Consider the following 19,106-nt stretch of genomic DNA (forward strand, 5'->3'; position numbering starts at 1 on the left):
CAATTATTTAAATATCTGCTTTTCAAATAACTATAAATAACTATAAATTCAGAGAAGCTGCTGGTTGGGCATGGTGACTGAACCCAGAAGAATGTAACAAGGTGTATTAAATACCCACTATTCTTTGCCTGGGGGAGATTTTAAGCAGAGTTGACATCTTTATCCCTTCACTTGAGGCAGCTTCTGCCTCAGGTGAAAGGAAGAAATAAAAAAAGGAAGAAATAAAAATTGGTGTTAACTTGGTGTTTCCTGCCTTTGATCATTCTGAGTCACTCAACCATCATGTTCTTCTTTTACCTCTTGGCATGTCCAGCAAGGTTAGCAGCTCAGTTCTAGCATGAGGGGTAGTTTTGGTTCTCCCAGTGCCCTACAAAATCTTGGACAATGGGTGGAATGAGCTCCCAAAATCAAGGGATCCCCAGCTGATACTTCACATCCTGCTCCTGTAATCCAAGAAGTGGCTTGAAGGATGAATAGGACTGAACTTGGTATGTTTTACTGCCCTGGGAAGGTGGAAGCATTCAGGTGGGGGATGATGATGATGATGATGATGAGAAGCTTGCAAAGGATGATTTATAATCAAATTATTCTTTACTTTTGTTGTAGGTTGAAAACTTAATCAGCCATCATAATGTTGGCTTACTGCTGAATATTTCCCACAGAACTCCTGACAAGTGAGTGATGTTGGGATTTTGGATGAACAGTTCATCCGAGGTCACACAGCAGGTTTATGTTAAAGCAGAATTTGGAAGATCACAGTTTGAGGTGCAGCTGCTGCTTCTTATAGAATCAGAGAATGATGGAATGGTTTGGGTTCGAAAGGAACTTAAGTTCATCCAGTCCCACTCCCTGCCATGGGCAGGCTAACCTTCCACTATCCCAGTGTGCTCCAAGCCCCGTCCAACCTGGTCTTAGACACTTCCAGGGATAGAGAAATCATAGCTTCTCTGGGCAACCTGTGCCAAGGCCTCACCAGCCTCACAGGGAAGGATTTCTTCCTAATATCTGATCTAAACCTGTCCTCTTACAGCTTAAAGCCATTCTCCTTGTCCTGTTGATGCACAAAGGGGGATGTCTTATTCTAGCAGGAGGAATGGATTGAGCAACACATTACACACTGTCCTTTCAAAAAGCCACAAATATGCCATCTTCCCATCCTCAGAGGCCCTGGAGGGGTCAGAATTCAGCTGGGGTTTATATTCTTGCCATGTGAGAAAATGAGACCAGAAGTATGCAGCACTTTATCCCTGTCTTGTTTACAAGCGGCAGGAGAATGTCCTGGGAAATGTGAGCAGCTAATTTTAGGTGATAACATAGTTCAGGCCCTCCAAAAGGAGAAGGAATGTATTTCCAGCCAGACTGCCTGGAGCTTCAAAGTGCCTGAGGGCAGTAGATGTTTATGGCATCTCCAGAACCTGAAATCTTTTGTGTACAGACATAGTCGTCTGGTGTGCCACAAGTAGAGGTGGCTGTCATGGAGGTGATTGCGAAATCCCCCATCTCATCGAAGAGGAGAAGGTACATCTCAGGTGGTTTGCACTGCACTAATGTTCTCCAGCCCCAAACCCAAGGGGATTTCCAAATGCTAATTAATTAAGAATCAGAGTTTTTTGTTTCCAGTAATGGACACACAGGGAATGTGGAGGCTGATCTGGTGTTGCACAGGAACCTGAAAGGGCCTGGATGAATTGCAGGGCTTGATTCCCAGCTAAACTGCCCTACCCTGGAGGCAGAAAGGAAGGAGGCTGAATTTAAATATCCCACTACATACTCGCTGTGGTTTTTTCCATCTTTTGTCCTGTTTCCCAGCACTCAGCTGGGACTGGGATATGCTGAGGCTCCATTGCACAGTGCCTGGGCTCCCAGCCCGGCTTTGTATTGGCCCATCCTTTGCACCACATCTCCCCGGGAAAGCTTCCTAACCCTGTCTCCATCTTTCTCAAGTCACTCCATATGTACAGAGGCTCCTGTCCAATACCCAGCTGCTGTGTCCCACCCTGGCCAGCAAGGACTAAGAGTGCCCTCTGCTGCACTCCTCCTTCCGTGGCAGTGCTCTGCTTGCTCTTCGGGAATAAACAAAACTCTTTAACACAAAAAACCAACTCTTTCAGGTTCTAAAGGTCTGCCGTGCCGGCTGTGCACAAGCCTGGTGCTGTATTTCAGCAGCAAGCAGAAAGGATCATGACCCGAAATAAAGATGCGTATGATCCCTCATCCATCCCAAAGCAGTTTGGGGAACTGCTGCCCTTTATGAAAAACTTTCATCCAGGAGCTTTTAATTGCCTTGTAAAATACGCAGCATCTCATGCAGGAGTTCTAATCATGAAACTTTCATTCCCCGGAGCTGACAGGTGATGCTCAGCCGGACCTGTACCTGACAGCACCGAACTACCCATCCCTCCCTCCTGTTCAGACTCTGAACACCACAAATCTCTGTTTGATCACTCCTCAGCTCTTGCAGCTGAAAAGGAGTGGCTGTAGGTAGAGAAAGGGGATCTGTGTCAGGAAATCTGTGCCAAGCTTCATAATCGGAGGTAGAAAGAGGAAAAATTTTAAAATAATAATCCTGCTGTTACTAGGGTTTGATTTACCCACCTGGAAAGTAACCAAGCTGCAGGCAGTGGTGGCAGCCCCATAACCGCCGGAGCTGCAGGAATCCGCCCGTGTTCCCTGGAATTTGGGCATTTTTTGTTGCACCCCTTTGGGCTCAGTTCCAGCCTGTCACTCAGCGTGGGGCCCGCCCCTTCCAGAGGATATTTAAAGAGAACCTGATGTACAACTTGCTCCAGAGAGACGGGAAACTCAGAAGGAGTGGGAGGGGATGGCCAGCAGCCTGGATCCCTGCCCTTGCAGTACTCAGGATGCCTGGTAACCTGGAGACAGTGACCCGGACCCTGTTCCTACTCCTCTTTGCCCCTGGCTGGGTACGTACGGCCCTGCAGCAGCTCTGCCTCGGCACTGCAGCTTCTTGCTTCGATGCGTGGGAGGGCTTTGGGTTGAGAGACTCTTCCTGGCTGCCACCTGCTCCCGAGTTTCTGAGGGAAGCTGGGCTGGGAACAGAGTGATGCAAACGTCCTGGGTAACTAGACCACACTGGGGGCTGCCCCGTGTAACGTGTGTCATCCATGCGTCTCAGAGCTCCTGGCACTTGGGAATGGGTTTTGTTTCCTCCTACTCCTGGAAGCCAGAAATCAGCTCTGGTCTAGAAGTGGGAGAAGAGAGCAGAGAAAGGGGAAATCAGTGAGTTTGTCATTGCAAAGAGTAACAGTCTCATATCCCGGTTCCTTGCCATCACCATCCTTCCCCAGCTGTCACTGAATCCACCCATGCGCTCCCAAAAGCAGTGATCCCGAGGGGAAAATTAGACTGCATCAGCTCCAGAGCAGGATTTGTGCCTGTTTTCCTGTTAATACAAGTTCTTGAGAGAGCAGCTGATTCCTCTTAGGACATTTGAGTGCTGTTCTCGTGTCAGCAGCATCAGGAATGTCACTGTCATCATTAAATTGCTGTAAGTGCTTTGTGGCTCAGTAAAACTGGGTTCACAGAACCCCTTGCAGGGCTTGTGGTGAGAGAGGCAATCAGCTCCTGGTTGGTGAGGTCTGTACTAGTGGTACTTAAATGTGTGCCAGTCCCTTTCCTGCCAAGAACATGAGCTGGGCTGCAATCTAAGGGAAATAGCTGCCATTTAGGGTGGGCGTCTTGATTCTTACTCTGGCTCAGCTGTGGCTGCGCCATGTAGCTCATATAAACAATAACAAGCAATCCCACCACTGTGACTCTTGGTCACCACTCTAAGATGGGTGATTTTCCATAAACCTCAATGCCAAATGCTCAGAAATGTGACTTTTGACTTTCTTTGAGCACTAGGTTGGATTCAATGACCTTCGATGTCTTTTTCAACCTAAATGATTCTGTGATGCTTTGTGGATTAAGGCAGAAAATGAGAGCTGTTACTCCTGAATCTCTCTCCTGTGTTGTTCAGAGGTGGGAGTAGCTCCAGGATTACTGTGAGTTGTGTTTAGGCTCATCCTGGGCAGGTGTCTGTATCCCCATGCTCTGTCTGTGAAGGGGATCCCTGGTTCTTGTCTCTCCTTTGGAGAGGTTCTTGTCTCTCCAAAGGAGCTGCTGCAGCAGCTGTAGGAAGGTGTCTTTAGAGGCTGAGATGGAGAGAGAGCAGGGGTTATCCACAGTCATTTGGAGTTTGAAGGATGAATAGCTGTGTTTTGGCTGCTTAGTCTTGCAGCACTTAAAGAACCAGCTGAGTGTTTATTATATCACCTCTACCATGCAGCATTAAGCCCTGGCTCCCAAAGCTCTTTGCAAACACCCAGCTCAGCTGAAAATTCACCTTTTCCTGCCCTCTGAGTGCAGTCATGAGCCCAAACACATTTTAAAACATCCTCTTTGGTTTGGCTCCCTTAGCTGGTTCTCTGGGCTCCTGTGGACATTGGTCAGGAATGAGAAATCCAGACAGTGCCACAGACCTGCTGCAGTGATGTGAGCTCATGTTGCAGCACTCATGCCCTCCAAAGGGTGCGGGGGAAGAGGTTTTATGTAAATATGAAGCAGGAAGAACATTCTTGGTTTTTCTTACCTGCAGGTAACTGGGTTTGGTTCCGGCAGTTGGGAGGGAGCTTGTTCTGGCTTGTCAGCTGAGCAGGCAGCTCTGGGGAGTCAGAGATGGAGAACACAATGGAGTGGAGCAGAGCAGGGGAATCCTCTGGTCTGAGTGTTGGCACTTTTGGTATGGCATGGCCATTACTCAGGGGTTCTGGAGGTCCCAAAGCTTCACACAGTGTTTGTATGGATGCAAGAGCTGTCATCACACATCTCCCTGCTCCTGGCAAGAAAAGCCAGGAGCAGGGAGAGCAAACAGTGGTTAATGAGGGTGGGAAAGAAAAAAACACAGAATTGTAGAATCATGGAATGGTTTGGGTTGGAAGGGATCTTGAAGATCATTCAGTTCTATCCGCCTGTCATGGGCAGGGACACCTTCCACTAGACCAGGTTGCTCCAAGCCCTGTCCAACCTAGTCTTGGACATTTCTAGAGGTGAGACAACTCAGTTGGTTTTAAAGCTGTTGCATTCTCTTATCCCCAAAGAGCTTGGTTTGGTTTGCATTTCAGCAGGAGAGCTATTTTGGGAGTGTTTCTTTCTATAGTCTGTGGCTGACACTGCATTGGAAAATGCTTGTTATCATTATTTTTTCTTAAGTGCATGGATTAAATCTTAATATAGATCCCATGTTAGGAATGCTTTGTCTCTTGAGTGATCTCACGCACCCACTCCAGCTCATCCGGGACTGTATAACATGTTCCTTGGCAGCTCCAGCAGCTGGAACTAGAAAAAAGTAGGGAAGATTTCTTTATTTTTAGTTCTTATTTTTAGTCCTCTGCACTTCAGCAGCTGGCAATTGATTCCTGGGACATGCGAGGTTCTGGTGAGTGGCTCCAGGACAGTTGGCTGGGAACAGCAGGGCTGCAGGCTGGAGAGGCTTGTTTCCAAAATTCTTAGTGCTAGGAGTTATCCAGGAGAATTATGCTGATTCCTGCTGAGCAGGGAGACTCTGGAAAGACTCACCCCTTGGGACCACCAGAGGGAATGGCTGGAGCTATTTCAGGAGTAGTTTAGATGGATATTAGGAGAAGGTTTTTCCCCCGGAGGGTGCTTGGCAAGCTCCCCAGGGAATGGGGCACAGCCCGAGGCTGCCAGAGCTCTGGGAGTGTTTGGACAACTCTCAGGCCCAGGGTGGGATTGTTGGGGTGCCTGCGCAGGACAGGGATGGTACTCCATGATCCTTGTGGGTCCCTCCTGACTTGAGATATTCCATGACTTTGAGGGAATATTTAGCACAATCCCAGTCCCACAGTGCTGTATTGGTGACACAGCTGTACAAAGAAGTTGGCACATTCTCACTCCACATGAACTAAAGTCAGAGCAACAGTCAAAACAGCTGGAAAAGTTTTCCTACTCTGATTGGTGACAGACACAATATCCAAGGAAGCCATTTCACAGGTGAGGGCTGGATGGGATCTGACAAGTGCAAACAGCACCATAATGAGATACATTTTTTTACCTGTTCAAGGTGTGTCCCTCCCTCCCTGCTGCCCTCAAGGCTATTATCAGCTCAGCTGCTGCTCTCCTGGGGTGACAGCAGAGCTGTGAGGGGTCTGTCTCATTGTATGCTTCACTCTCCACCCTGCTCATAGTATTGCAGGATCCCAGAGTGTTTTGGTGGCATCATCCACGTGCCAAGGTTGTGTCAGCCCTGGGTGGGAGCTGAGCTGTGTCCAGAGTAGTGAAGTGGTGCATGGAATGGGGCAAGGGGGAGTTTGGATGGGTGGGATCTGAACAGTAAACCAGGCTGGAGCTGGCAGTGATGTTTCTGAGGAGGTTTCAGAGGATCTCTAGAGACCACACGTTCTGCACTGTTTACAGTCAGGGTGTCACATCTTGCCCAAATCTGGGCACAGCCAGAGCTGAGCTGGTGCTCTTGTTCTGAGCTGATGCAGGACAGGGATGGCACACACTCATTGACTGGGATGCTGGACCCATCTGGGATTTCCAGAGCAGGTAATCCTGCTTCAGCTGTAGCCTGGTCTCTGTTTGGTGTCTGAAATGCCATGAAGCCAAGGGTGGCTTTCAAGGGCTGTCCAGTGAAGTGCTGCCAAAGGGGGGCATCTGTGCACTCACAAGGTCCCAAGGAAGGTTGGTTATGCTGTGTTCCTTGGAAAACGGAAAGGAGAAGGCACATGTAATAAGGAAGAAAACATGAGATGCAGGGGACAAAATTAAAATTGTGAGCTTCTGGGTTGGTTTTCAGCATCCCCACAGTCCCACTGCCTGGCTTTGGGCAAGTCTGTGGTTGTGCACATTGCTTTTTCAGCTTCCACTGGGTCTGACGCTGGTGCAGAGGCTTTGATGGTTGTCCTGTGTAAAAGCTGGAATTCCTTGCTGTTAATGATTACTACTTTATTGCTTCCAGGGAGGGTGAGCAGTGCAAGGGACTCTGAGCTACCGCTTGTCCTGTTTGTTTTGGATCTGCTTCCAAGAGGCATCTTTTTTCTTTTTTCCCCTTAAGCTCCAGATGAAACAGGAATGAGGAAAACCTGAGTCCTGTGAGTCCTTGGGAACTGCATATGCCCCTCTGCAGCAGGGCTGTTCCCTCTCTCTTCTGGGATAGCTGTGCTTTCAGCAGAGCCATGTTTTTCCTCTCCCTGTCTGGCTGCCCTGCAAGGGACTCATTCTCTCCATGGCTTTTTGCCTTCCAGGTAGAATCACAGGCCTGCACGTTCCCATGCCAGTGTCCCTCCCAACCTCTGCAGTGCCCTGCGGGTACCAGCCACGTGTGGGATGCCTGTGGCTGCTGCAAGGTGTGTGCCCAGCAGCTGGGTGAGCTCTGCTCCTTGCACAGGCCCTGTGACCATCACAAGGGACTCTACTGTGACTTCTCAAAAATCAACAGAGGCAGTGGGATCTGCTTAGGTGAGAGCTGCAGGTTCTGTCCCTGTGTGTTTTTTCCGTGGTGCCTCCCCAGAACACCCATCAGAATTTCCTTGGTGCTTCGTCCAGTGTCATGTTGGGTGATCAGTGCTAGTCCTGGGAAGAGCAGATCCCCTGGCACACACACAGCTGGCTTCTCACAGCTCCAGTGAGGCATGAATGGAGCTGTGGGACTCTCCTCTGTTCTATGACATCATCAGGGGACATCCTCTACCTTTTGGGCAAATATCAGCAGTCTGAGCTCTCACTGAAAGTACTATTCCTTGGAATATCATACCCCAAATCCCTCTGCCTTGTGCCAGGGATGGGTGTTCTGCACTTGGCTGCTCCTAAACAAGAGGCAAAGTATATTTCTGGTCATAGCACATGGGTGGGAAGAGCTGAACAGCTCCTTCACCATATTGTGTCTGTGTGGAACATGAGAATTCCAGAGCCAGGTAATGCAAATGCAGAAACTGCTTTCTGTTGTGACACCTCTTTTCAGATAAAAAAAGAAATTTTTTTTTAGTAGCTCCTTCTGAAGCAAGCAGAAATTGTTTTGGTCTAGAGGAAAACAAAGTATTTCCACAACCTCCTGGTCTTTGTTTAAAAACAAGACTCCTCTGCCCCATCTCTGACAGGAGCTGACTTTTTTTTCTCAAATTTGAGTTTTTCAGAATAGTCAGGAAGACCTAAGAGTTGGCAGTTTATTGTGAGTACTTGGGAAAATTTTTGGCCACAACACCGGATGTCTCTGGAAATGATCCAGCACCAACCAGAGGCCGAATCTTAGTATCATGGAATGGTTTAGCTTGGAAAGGATCTTAAAGCTCTTCTTGAGCCACCCCCTGACATGGGTGCGGACACCTTCCACTATCCCAGTTTGCTCCAAGCCTCGCCCAGCCTGGCCTTGGACACTTCCAGGAATGGGGCAGACACAGCTTCTCTGGGCACCCTGTGCCAGGGCCTCAACAGCCTCACAGGGAAGAATTTCTTCTCAATATACCGTTTATCCCTAGCCCTTGTCTAAATGAGTGTAACTTGGTGTTTGTTCCTTCAGGAGGTTTTTACAAGTTGCTTCATTTTCATTCCCCAGTTTTGGGGATTTTTTGAAGCCATGTGAGCTCCTGGTACTTTCTGCAGTTATTGAAACACCTGAGAGCTGAGGATTGAAGCTTAATAAGGCAAACACAGGTGTGATGATATCCAGCAGGTGTGAGCTCCATGCTGCCTCATTCCAAATGGGATTGAGGTGTCTGTTTGTGGAGGAAAGGTAGCAAAATCACAGGATCAATTTCCTCAGGAGTGTGGGAGACACCACTTCAAAATCTCTCCATGAAGCCTTGAAATCCTTCTAATAAAGGTGCTTTGTATTCACCAGACCACCAGGTTTGATCCAAACATTTTGGAGAGGGAGTCCCAGATCCTGCTGTGGAGGAAATCAGACTTGCAGACACAACTGTCCTTCCTGATTTTAAATAAGAAATTAAGCTTTTCACAGCAAAAACTGCAGTGAACACAGGCCAGGATTTATTTCTAAAATGGGCTGAGGATTTGGGCCATAATATCCTTGGGCGATGTTTTTATGATGTCCACATGGATCTGTTGGAAGATGGGGGATTTTGGAGGCAGTGAAGGAAGCTGGAGGAGTGAGTCAGAGAAGAGGAAGGATCAATGTTTTGGCTTAAGTTTATCCAAATAAGCAGATGTGCTGGAAGGAGAAAGGAGCTGAGGTGTCATGGGAAAAGTGTCTCAGTTGAGACCAGTCTGTAGGCTGTATTGGGAGAGATGGGAAGGGAACCATCAGAGGGAAACTTATTTTATGTCTGTGTAATATTATCACATTCCACATATTTCAGAGGAATCCTTTCCTTCCTGCAGAGACCTTGGAGTATCAGAAAGGTAGAGAGGATCCTGTAGTAAATCTAAAGTAGGGGTCCTACAGGTGATAGGGGGTGCAGGGAGCTGGTAGAGCTTTATAGAGCAGCTCTTTCAGCAGTGCCATATCCCCTGAGGAAAGGGCAAAAGTCTCCATGGCTGGATTTGGTATTTGGGCGTGGGTGGTGCCAGGCAGAGCCCGGGAACAAAGAGTTGGATCACTTAATGGGTGCTGTCTTTTTGGAGCCTTAATGGGAGCATGTCAGTGGGAAAGGGAGGTCATGGAGGGTAATGAAGGGCACAACAGAGCAAATGAGTTTGGAAAACACAATCAACCCCTGGAGCGGGCTGCTGTTCTTTGGGAGGGGAGTGAGGAGAGGGAACAGCATGATCCGCTCACCAGGATGGAAGAGAGTGTTTAAAAATAAGTATGAATGGTTGTATGGAGGGAGGGTGGATGGATGGCTTCCACTTTGATGGAAAAAGTGAGGATTTTGAAATGTCAGAGTTGGAGCACGAGAATATTTTTGTCCCAATGACATTGTAAAGAGTTGCAAGATGAGGTGCAGGTCTTGATAGGAACAGTCCAGAAGGATTTGTGTCCCCTCAGGGATAGGGATGGGATGGAAAGAGATTCTTACTCCATGTTTGATTCAAACACTTTGTCTAAAACAGTGTCTCCAGGGTGAGCAGGACTTATGGGAAAACAGATAAGGTTTCCTGGGAAGCCTCCACAAGGAGTCAAAAATCCTTCCTTTTGGTAACTTCCCCATAGAGGTTTGCATGGATTTTTAATTTTTTTTTTTTTTTTAAGGTTCAGGATTGTAGAAAACAGCAGCTGCTGAAAACTATCCAAAATCAAGGTCTCTGTCCTGTGAAAACTCTGAGATTTTAACATTTAATTTCAGGCTAAGAGAAAAAAAAATATTAAATATATATATAAAATATATATATATATAAAAAAATATTTTTTTAGACCTCAAAACTTTCCATTACTTATTTAGAATACTTATTTGGCTGTGTCAAAACTTTCCCTTTCCATTCTATCAAAATATTTCATCTTGATCTTTATAATATCAAAATAATTACCAGAGCAAAATGCTTCCCTCTATGGATACTATCCCACAAGTATTTTGGTTGAGCATAAAGGAAATCTTTTATATCAAATGGTTCAGTTGGTTCTTCTTGCAAACATTCTTGATCTTAATCAGGTAAGAGATTTCTGCAGGAAAGCTTCCACTGGGAAAGTTCAGGCTAATGCAGTCATAAGAACTTGGGAGCATTGTTGCGTTTCCTTTTTTTCACCCATTTTAGTTTTATTGGGAAGGAGGCAGAGACTGGTAAGAGATCTGGAGATGAGAGATCCAGAGATCAGAAAGGAGGGAACTGGAAAAAATTGGGGCTGGAAGGAGGAAGAAATTTGTGCATCACAGAGGGGCTAAAAAGGTCATCACCCCAAAGTGTCATTTTCATTTGTATGTACCATTTGCATGGGGGAACCAGCCATTCTTAGAAGAGCGTTGCCTATTGGTATCCCAGGAGTATTGAGGAGCAAAGCCATGCTCACATGCCATGTTAGGAAAGTGTCTTGCACAGCACCACTGACCGGTTACTCCAAGCTGTTTGGGAAGAACTCTGACAGAGTTCAGGCTTTTTACATTCTGACAGAGAAACAGGCTTTTTACAGGCACCAAAGACAAAATCACACTTAGTTGCTCATCCAAGTAGAAACAATATTTTTCTAGAGAGTTTGGGGAGGACCAGCACTTCTGAAAAATCAATGTCAGGAATAGCCTTGGGTCCAGGGAGGCAATTATGATATATCCAGCACTGGGATGGCAGAGCAGGGGATGGGCTCTGTCCCTCTTCAGGAACTCTGTGTCCCCAAGGCAGGGTTTCATCCTTCTGCTTACTCTTCCTTCTCCTCCTCTTCCTCCCCCAGCTCATGAGGGTGCGACATGTGACCTGCTGGGCAAGATCTACCTCAACGGGGAGAGCTTCCAGCCCATGTGCAAGCTGCAGTGCATCTGCATGGACGGGGCCATCGGCTGCATCCCACTCTGCTCTGATGACCTTCGCCTGCCGTCCCCAGAGTGCCCCAACCCCCGGAGGGTGAAGTTCCACAACAAGTGCTGTGAGGAGTGGGTGTGTGAGGAGGGCAGCAATGATAACCGCTTTGGAACAGCCATGGCAGGTCAGCGGGGCACATGGGATGGGGCCAGGAGCTGTTTGCTGGGGAAGAGGGGTGGATTTGGAGCACTGACTGGTTTGGGGCTGGTGGTGGCTTTATGTGTCATCATGATGGGGGTGAATACCAAGTGTTGGGTTCCAGAGCTAAACACTAGGTCTAACCCGCTCAGCTGCTCTATCACTCCCTTCCCAGCTGGACAAGGGGGAGAAAATAAATGGAAAGTGACTTGTAGGTTGAGATAAGGCAGTTTACTAAAGCAAAAGTGAAAGTTTGCATGTGCACAAGCAAAGAGAAAAAAAAATAGATTTATTCTTTACTTCCCATCATCAAGTGGTGTCCAGTCACTTGCTGGGAAGCAGGGCTTCAGCACATGGAGCAGTTGCACCAGAAGGCAAACATTGTGAATAGCAAATTCGCCCTCCCCCTCTTCCTTTTCTTAGCTTTTATATCTGAGCTGACATCATCATACAGTCTGGAAATATCCCTGTGGTGAATTTGGGTCAGGTGTCTTGGCTGTGTCCACTCCCAGGAACTTGCCCGCTCCCAGCCCCTTGATTGGGGGGTGGGAGTGTTGGAGAAATATCACGGTACCAACTGTACCAGCCGTGTACCAACCCTGCCCAGTAGTAGCCAAAAACACTGGTGTCTTACCAACACCTTTCCAGCTTCCACTGCAGAGCACAGTGCTGGAGTGGCTGCTCTGGGAACATCAACTCCAGCTCAGCCAGATCCAATACAAAGTGAAACCTCAGTGGTGCTACGGGAAAGCTCCTGTGTCCTGAAGTGTCACAGCAGACCTGTCTGAAGCTGGGCTGTGTAGGAAATGGCCCCTGCCCACCTGCATCCCCTTCCTGCTGAGAGGCCAAGCATCTCATGGGACGGGCCAGATCTTTGCTGATGATCCTGAAGTGTTAAACTGAGTTGGGAGCAGCCACAGAGCTGCCACTCTTCGTCTAAAACCCTGAGCCTTGCCTTGTGTCTCTTCTTCATGGCTCAGTTTTCAGGGAGGATCCAGCTCACGAGCCGGAGCTGAACAACCTGCAGGAGAACTGCCTGGTGCAGACCACGGAGTGGAGCACGTGCTCCCGGAGCTGTGGAATGGGCATCTCCACCCGTGTGACCAACAACAACCCCCAGTGCCGCCTGGAGAAGGAGACCCGGCTCTGCATGGTCCGGCCCTGCAACTTCTCCATGGAAAAAACCAAGGTACAGTGAGGTATGGTGGTGGAAGAGAGGGGACACAGCACCCCAAATGCTGGGGACAGCCTTGGGAATGATCCTGGCTCACAGGGTCTGCTCTGTGCTTCAGTTTCCTCTGTGTCCCATTGCCCAGTGATGGGGTCAGAGCACAGGCCTCAGTGCATCTTTCCTGTCATGTCCATGGTAATTCATCTGCTCTCTCCCTAGAAGGAGAAGAAGTGTGTGCAGACCCCAAAGCAGCGCCAGAGCCTCCACTTTGAGTTTTCGGGATGCACCAGCACTCGCTCCTACCGGCCCCGGTTCTGCGGCAGCTGCTGGGATGGGCGCTGCTGCACCCCGTTCCTGACCAGCACCGTGGACGTGGAGTTCCGCTGCCCCGAGGGGGACTTCTTCCAGAGGAAGATGATGTTCATCAAGATGTGCTCCTGCCACTACGACTGCTCCCGAGACAATGACATCTTCCTGGCCACGTATCGCCGTTGGATGATTGGAGACCACGTCAAGATTGAGCCGCAATAGCCTTGTATTGCCAGATCTGAGGTGTGCAGGAGGACGCTGCAGTGCTTTTGTGGCTGTGTCCTGGCCAGTGCAGCCTCTTCCCTTTCTGTGCCTTCCACAGCAGCACCGTTCACACCAGTGGTCCCTGTGGTTTTCCCAACGAGCTGAGGGAGGAGCCCCAGCTGCCCCAGCCCCCTGACCCCCACCCACAGTGGTGCAAAGGAACCAGGAACAGGCTTGAGCTGCAAACTTGATCCGTATTCCCACTGGCCAGAAGGGAGAGTGGATCAAAGTCATGTGGCTGCTGCCTGTCTCCAGCCCAGAGCACAATTCCTGATTCAGATTCTGAGAATTCTTCCAGCATTAACTGGGGGTGGACCAGGCTGCCAGACCTGTGTCCCCTGAAGGTGCTGCTCTGGGCAGCTTTTAGTGCCTTGATGAACATTTCATAGAACCATAGAGTGGTTTGGGTTGAAAAGCACTTTAAAGCTCACCTCTTTTCAACCCCCTGCCATGGACAGGGACACCTTCCACTAACCCAGGCTGCCCCAAGCCCTGTACAATCTGGCCTTGGACACTTCAGGGATGGGGCAGCCACAGCTTCTCTTGGCAATGTGCCAGGGCTTCACCAGCCTCACAGGAAGGAACTTCTTCCTAATCTTGTCAGAAATGGCTCTGGAGTGAGAGAGGGACTGAACCCCACAAGCTCACACACGCACAGTGAGCCTGCAATTGTTTCAGCTCTGGAGTCTTTGCTCTGGATGTTTGTAAGTAGGAGGAACACTGTTCAGCTCCAGTCTCCCTGGAGATTTTAAGGTACTGGCAAGAGAAATTCTCCTATTTGTAAATGGAGCAGATCCCATCTGGAGTTACTGGGGCAATGCCATGGGGAGCTGTTGGCACAGGTGTCTCCAGCAGTGGGATTTCCTCCTGGCCACAGACCTGGGAGAGTCTCTCTGCCAGGAGAGGACCCCATTGCCAGCCCATAGCTCCAGGAAAGGCCACCAGCAGCCAGTGCCAGTGGTATGTCCAGCAGCACATTGGCAGCTTTGTGGGACTGCTAAGGTCTTGTCAGGTGTGGAAAAATCTTCTGATTTTTAGCAGAAACATCCAGGTACAGGACCTGATGCTGGTTCTTAAGTCATCCTTGGCTATCACCATTGGAAGTCATGAAGAATTTCTGTTCCAGCCAGGCAGGAGCAGTAGCCCTAAGGCTCCACCTCACCATATCTTCCTACCCCAAATTAGAGCCTCATGCCAAGGGACATTCCCAGCTGTCCCCACCGCTGCCCTGAATTTGCAGACTGCTGACACACCAGTTTCATCCCAGCCTCTGTTCTTTCTCTCAGCCTGCAGCAGCTCATGAGTCTTCACCCTACTGTAATCAATTTGAACTGTAAATAATTTATCTGATGTTGTTTATAAGGCCTTTGTACAGACCCAGGATCCTATTGGTACAGCCCTGCTCAGGCTGTTACCCCTCTCTGAGCGTCTCTCCTGTCATTCATACAGTTGCTGAGTCTCAAACCATCCTGAGGTTGCACTTTACTCAATGCTAATAAATATCGCTATTTTTTATATCTCTGAACTCATCCCTTTGTGTGAGGCTCCTGCCTGGTTCCTCTGCTGACCTTTCCCCAGTGCTGGGACCTTCTGGAGAGTTGATGGCTGGGTGCTGGAGGGGAGGGGGTGACAGGGCGTTCTTTTCCTTTTCCCAAATAGCAGCAGGATTGATGTTCGTGTTTCACAGACACCTCTGCAGCCCTCAAAACACAGCTCCTCCCTCCACGGCTTGGAGGGGGACAAGCAGAGCCCCCCTCTGCCTGCTGAAGGACCTACAAGTCCTTAATACCAGATTAAAAATAACCCCGGGAGCAGATGTGAACAGAAGTCGGTGATAACAGGGCCAGAACGCGAGGGGCTTTGCAGTGGCTTAACAGCTTATGGATTCATCCCCCTCTCATCACATTAGCAGGGACTCCCCCCTCTCCCACTCCGCAGGGCCTCGAGGTTCTCCCTGCTCCCAAACCTTCAGCCTCACCGGGGAAGGCTTAGGGCTCCCAGGAAGGGGCGCATGAGGGGGAACAAACCCGTCGTGCTTGGTGTAGAGGGTTGCGTGGTCTAGAGGTTCTGAGCTCGGGGCAGGATCCGGCCTGTGCACCTCCGGGGGCTGCAAAGGCCCTGGGAGAGGCAGCGGGGGACGCACAGTGGCGGTCCTCGCCGGTGTCCCCAGGGCGGTGACCATTAGATGGCACTAGGAGCTCCCCATGGGGACACCCCGTCCCCAGGCAGGGTCCAGGGGCGTGCGGGGCTGCGGAGCATGACCCCGGGCAGCACCCGCCAGCAGTGCCCGCTGGACACTCCAGCCCAGCCCCGGCACCCGGGGCCACCGCAAGGCCGCCACCGCCAAGCCAGCGGAGACGGCAGCGCGGTCCTCGGTGCCGGGGCCGAGCTCCGTGCTCCGCCACCTCCGTCCCCGTGCTCGCGGGGCCCTGTTCCGCCTTATCTCCGCAGCCGCCGCCTGCGCGGCACCGATAACCCGGGCGTGGCCCCAGGGACGGGGTCGGGTGTGGGGACACTTCAGTGACCCTCACGCCCTTACCGGCTCCGGCCACGCCGCAGCCTCCTGCGGTGGGCTGAGGATGGGGACGCCCCCGGCTCCTCCAGCCCCCTAAGAAAACTTGAAAATACGAAAATAAGGAAAAATATCTACAAAAGTCCTGATTCTGCCGGTTTTGGGGGGCTTTGGGGCTCTGCCGTGGCGCGGGGGGAACCCGCGGGGCCACCGTCTCCTAATTTGGGCCTATGACGTCACGGGAGCAATGGGCGGGATCCCCTGGCCCCACCCCTCTCGTCACCTGTGGGTCCCGCCCACTGCAGCGGCGCGCGTTGGCCCCGCCCCCTCCGCGCTCTGACGGGCGGGGGCGGCAGCCAGTGGGCGCGGCCAATGGGGGCGGGGCTCGTGTGTGACGTCAAGGGGCGGGGGCGGGGCCGGTGGTGCAGGTGGAGGCAGCGCGGAGCGGAGTGGCGGCCCCGGTGAGCGGGGGCAGGTGAACTTCCTCGGGTGTCAGGCCTGTTATGGGGCGAGAGCGGCTTTGAGGAGAGGGTGGCGGCTGTAGGGATCAGGCAGGTTATGAGGTGCGGGGGTGCTGTGAGGGTCCTGGGGTACTTTGGGGGGTATAGGGGTCAGAGAGGTTATGGAGGATTTGGGGCTCCCTAGAGAGACCCATGGTGGGTCAGGCTGGTCATGGGCTTGCGGGGTTGTAGGAAGAGTTACGGTGCTGTGGGAGCGCATGGGAGCTCAGGCTGTTTATGGAGTGATGGGGTTGCCAGCGGACATGGGGTACTGTGAAGCAGGGGGTCTCCGGTGGGGTCAGGCTGGATGTGGGGTCATCTGGGGCTGTGGGAACCAGGGGCACCCGTAGAGGTCAAGCTGGATGTGAGGTGGTTTAGGGTGCTCAAGGGTTTAGGGGGGCTGGGAACGTCAGTCTAGGTGTGGGGGGACCCACAGTGACTGAGGTGTGAAGCAGGGGGTTATGGAGTAATGGGGGAGACTAGGGAAGTACCTGCTGCGCTGTCAGGAAGCCTGTGGGGCAGAAGGGAAGTGAGGTGCTCTGGAGTGGGGAGATCTCCAGTAGGGTCAGGCTGTGTGGGGGGGAAATGGGGTGCACTAGGGCTGTCCTAGAGACTGAGTTGGGGCTGCAGGGGAGGATGTGGGGTGGAGGGCCACCCACAGCGGCTTCATGCTCAGGAGGTGGATGGGGCCCTGCTTCACGGGGAGTGGCCAGCCCTGGGATGTTTCCCCCCACACTGTTGTTTCCTCTGGTGCAGTGGAGGGGAAAAGGCGGGTGCAGCCTCGGGGAGTAGGGTGCCCCCTGCACCCCACAGTCACGGCAGCAGCGCTGGTGTCCCTTCGTGGGAGGTGGCAGCTCCCGCTTTGGCATTTGGGTCCAGCTCTGGTTCTTGGAGCATTCGGTGTTGCTGGGGCTGTGCCAGAGATGCAGCAGCTCAGCCTGTGGCTTCGGGGCGGCCGCGATCTCTTCCCGAGACACGGTGTGGCCCGCCGGGCCGGTTCCCAGAGCAGGCGGCGGTGGCCGAGCTGCGGGGCAGCGGGGGCTGCTCCTGCCGTCCATCCCTGGCCCGGCCCGGCCGGGGCCGCGCTGAAACCTCCCATCGACTTCCCCACGCCCCTGGGGGGTCGATGTCTTCACGTCCCCTCGTCGACGGGCACACTTTTTGCGCTGATGTTGCAACCACAGGCGAGTGCGACGTGCCCGGCGGTTCCTGCAGTCTCTTCCTCTCCTGAATTTCGCCCTCCTGCAGTCGTGGTGGGACGAGAGGCTGGTGAACCTGCTCTGGTGAATCTGCTCGTTAGTCCGTGCCATTGGCTGTGCCGGTGGCGGGTCCGAGCGGCTGGTGGGATGGCAGGGGACAGCGGGGGACAGTGACTGTCTTTAGGGCTGTGTTGCAATGGAGGGGTGTGCCTTGGCTCGGCGCTGCCGGCAGCCGCCTCCTCGCCCGAGGATTGACTTACGCCGAGGCTCCCGCATGGGGAAAACCAACATTTGCTCTGCGGTTTGTGTGCGCAGGAGGGGCTGCGGTGGGGCCGTGAGGCTGAGCCACGGGTCGGGCAGCATGGGGGCTGGTGTCAGTCACACATGCCCTGCATGAGGTCAGGCTGTGCGAGGTGTGCAGGGCCGAGGTTTGGGGTGCACCAGCGGCCCCGGCACCGTCACGTGTCACACATGCTCTGCCGCTGCCTGGCAGTGGGAACAGCTGAGCCGGAGCAAACGGCCAGCATGGGAAAGGTTGATGGTGCAGGGAATCTCTGCTGCCTGCTAGGAGAGAAGTTGCCCTGGTGCTCGGGAGCAAGTTGGGTTCTTGCAAGGTGCATCCCAGAACGTTCCTATCCCTGTGCTCCCTTCCTGAGGTTTAGTGGAAGCACAGATGCAGCTGTAGGAGAGAGCCAGAGTCAGGTCTCTTTTGAGTCCTGTTTCTGCCAGAGTAACCTGGTTAGTCCGTGGGAGTAACTTGCCCCAGAGCTGGGGTGACATAAAACCAAGGCTCTGTTGCCTCTGAGCCATTGCCCTTTTCATGGCTGCTGTGCCTGTGGTGGTGCAGCTGCACCATGCCTGCCTCTGAGAGGAGGCAGCTGAAACTTGCAGAACCCCATGAGTACAGTTCCTCTCCCAGTTCTGGGGCCTGTGTAGATGTGGGTCTCCTCCAGCTCATGGTGCTGGCAGCCCCTCAGTTTCTCTGACAAAGTGGGGCACATGCTGCTTCTGCCTGTGGTGATGATAATGGCAAATCAGCAGAAGCAAAAAGTTGATCTGTGCTTCAAACTGCTTCCCGTGGTTGTGCTCAACATGTTCTGTGGATGTGGGCCTCTCCTGTCCCTTCATTTCGCTTTTCCTCACGCTTAGGAGCAACTTCAGGCCTTTCCGAGAGGGCTTGAAACCTGCTGAGAAGAGAAAGTGCCTTCTCATCTGCAGCGATGCTGCTGGGATGAGGCTCCCTCTTCCTGATGCGCAGCCTGGCAGCTGCTGGAATTGCCTGCAGCCGCATTGCTCCACACCGCAGGTCCCTCAGGCTGGCATGGTCCTTTCAGAGCCAATAGTGGGGAAAGGATTTCTCAGAGAAAAGGCAAAACATCAGCTGTTTTTCGAGGAGGGCACTTTGGAGTTATGCCACTGATTTAATATATAGCAAGGTTTTTCTGAGCTCCCTCCCCAGCTGTTCCCCAGAGGGGAAAGCAGAAGGCAAGCTGCAGGTGGTCCCTGTCCCAGAGGGCAGGAATTGTCCTGTCTCTGCTAAACAGTGTTTCACCTTTGTGTTCACAGCTGCAGGAAGATGCTTG

General features: G+C 51.8%; 2 protein-coding genes across 2 annotated transcripts in view; both read left to right on the top strand.

The window, feature by feature from the left end:
- The first annotated feature begins 2,771 nt into the window (after positions 1–2,771).
- Positions 2,772–14,829, top strand: LOC135285784 (CCN family member 2-like). The gene is made up of 5 exons (XM_064398450.1): positions 2,772–2,924; positions 7,272–7,485; positions 11,303–11,554; positions 12,549–12,757; positions 12,959–14,829. The coding sequence occupies exons 1-5, from the start codon at positions 2,772–2,774 to the stop codon at positions 13,268–13,270; spliced, it is 1,140 nt and encodes a 379-aa protein (XP_064254520.1). The 3' UTR covers positions 13,271–14,829.
- A 1,385-nt stretch (positions 14,830–16,214) lies between these two features.
- EPB41 (erythrocyte membrane protein band 4.1) overlaps positions 16,215–19,106 on the top strand; it is a 95,500-nt gene continuing 92,608 nt past the window's right edge. The window contains exon 1 of the mRNA XM_064398384.1: positions 16,215–16,285. The gene's annotated coding sequence lies outside the window, so the exon portion shown is untranslated. The remainder of the gene's footprint in view (positions 16,286–19,106) is intronic.

Source organism: Passer domesticus, chromosome 24 (genome assembly GCF_036417665.1).
Source record: "Passer domesticus isolate bPasDom1 chromosome 24, bPasDom1.hap1, whole genome shotgun sequence".
Lineage (NCBI taxonomy): Eukaryota > Metazoa > Chordata > Aves > Passeriformes > Passeridae > Passer > Passer domesticus.

Coding starts and splice junctions, on each gene's coding strand:
- LOC135285784 (XM_064398450.1), top strand. CDS start 2,772: ATGTACAACTTGCTCCAGAGAGACGGGAAACTCAGAAGGAGTGGGAGG. Junction 7,486..11,302: donor AGGCAGTGGGATCTGCTTAG/GTGAGAGCTGCA, acceptor TTCCTCCCCCAG/CTCATGAGGGTGCGACATGT. Junction 12,758..12,958: donor TCTCCATGGAAAAAACCAAG/GTACAGTGAGGT, acceptor CTCTCTCCCTAG/AAGGAGAAGAAGTGTGTGCA.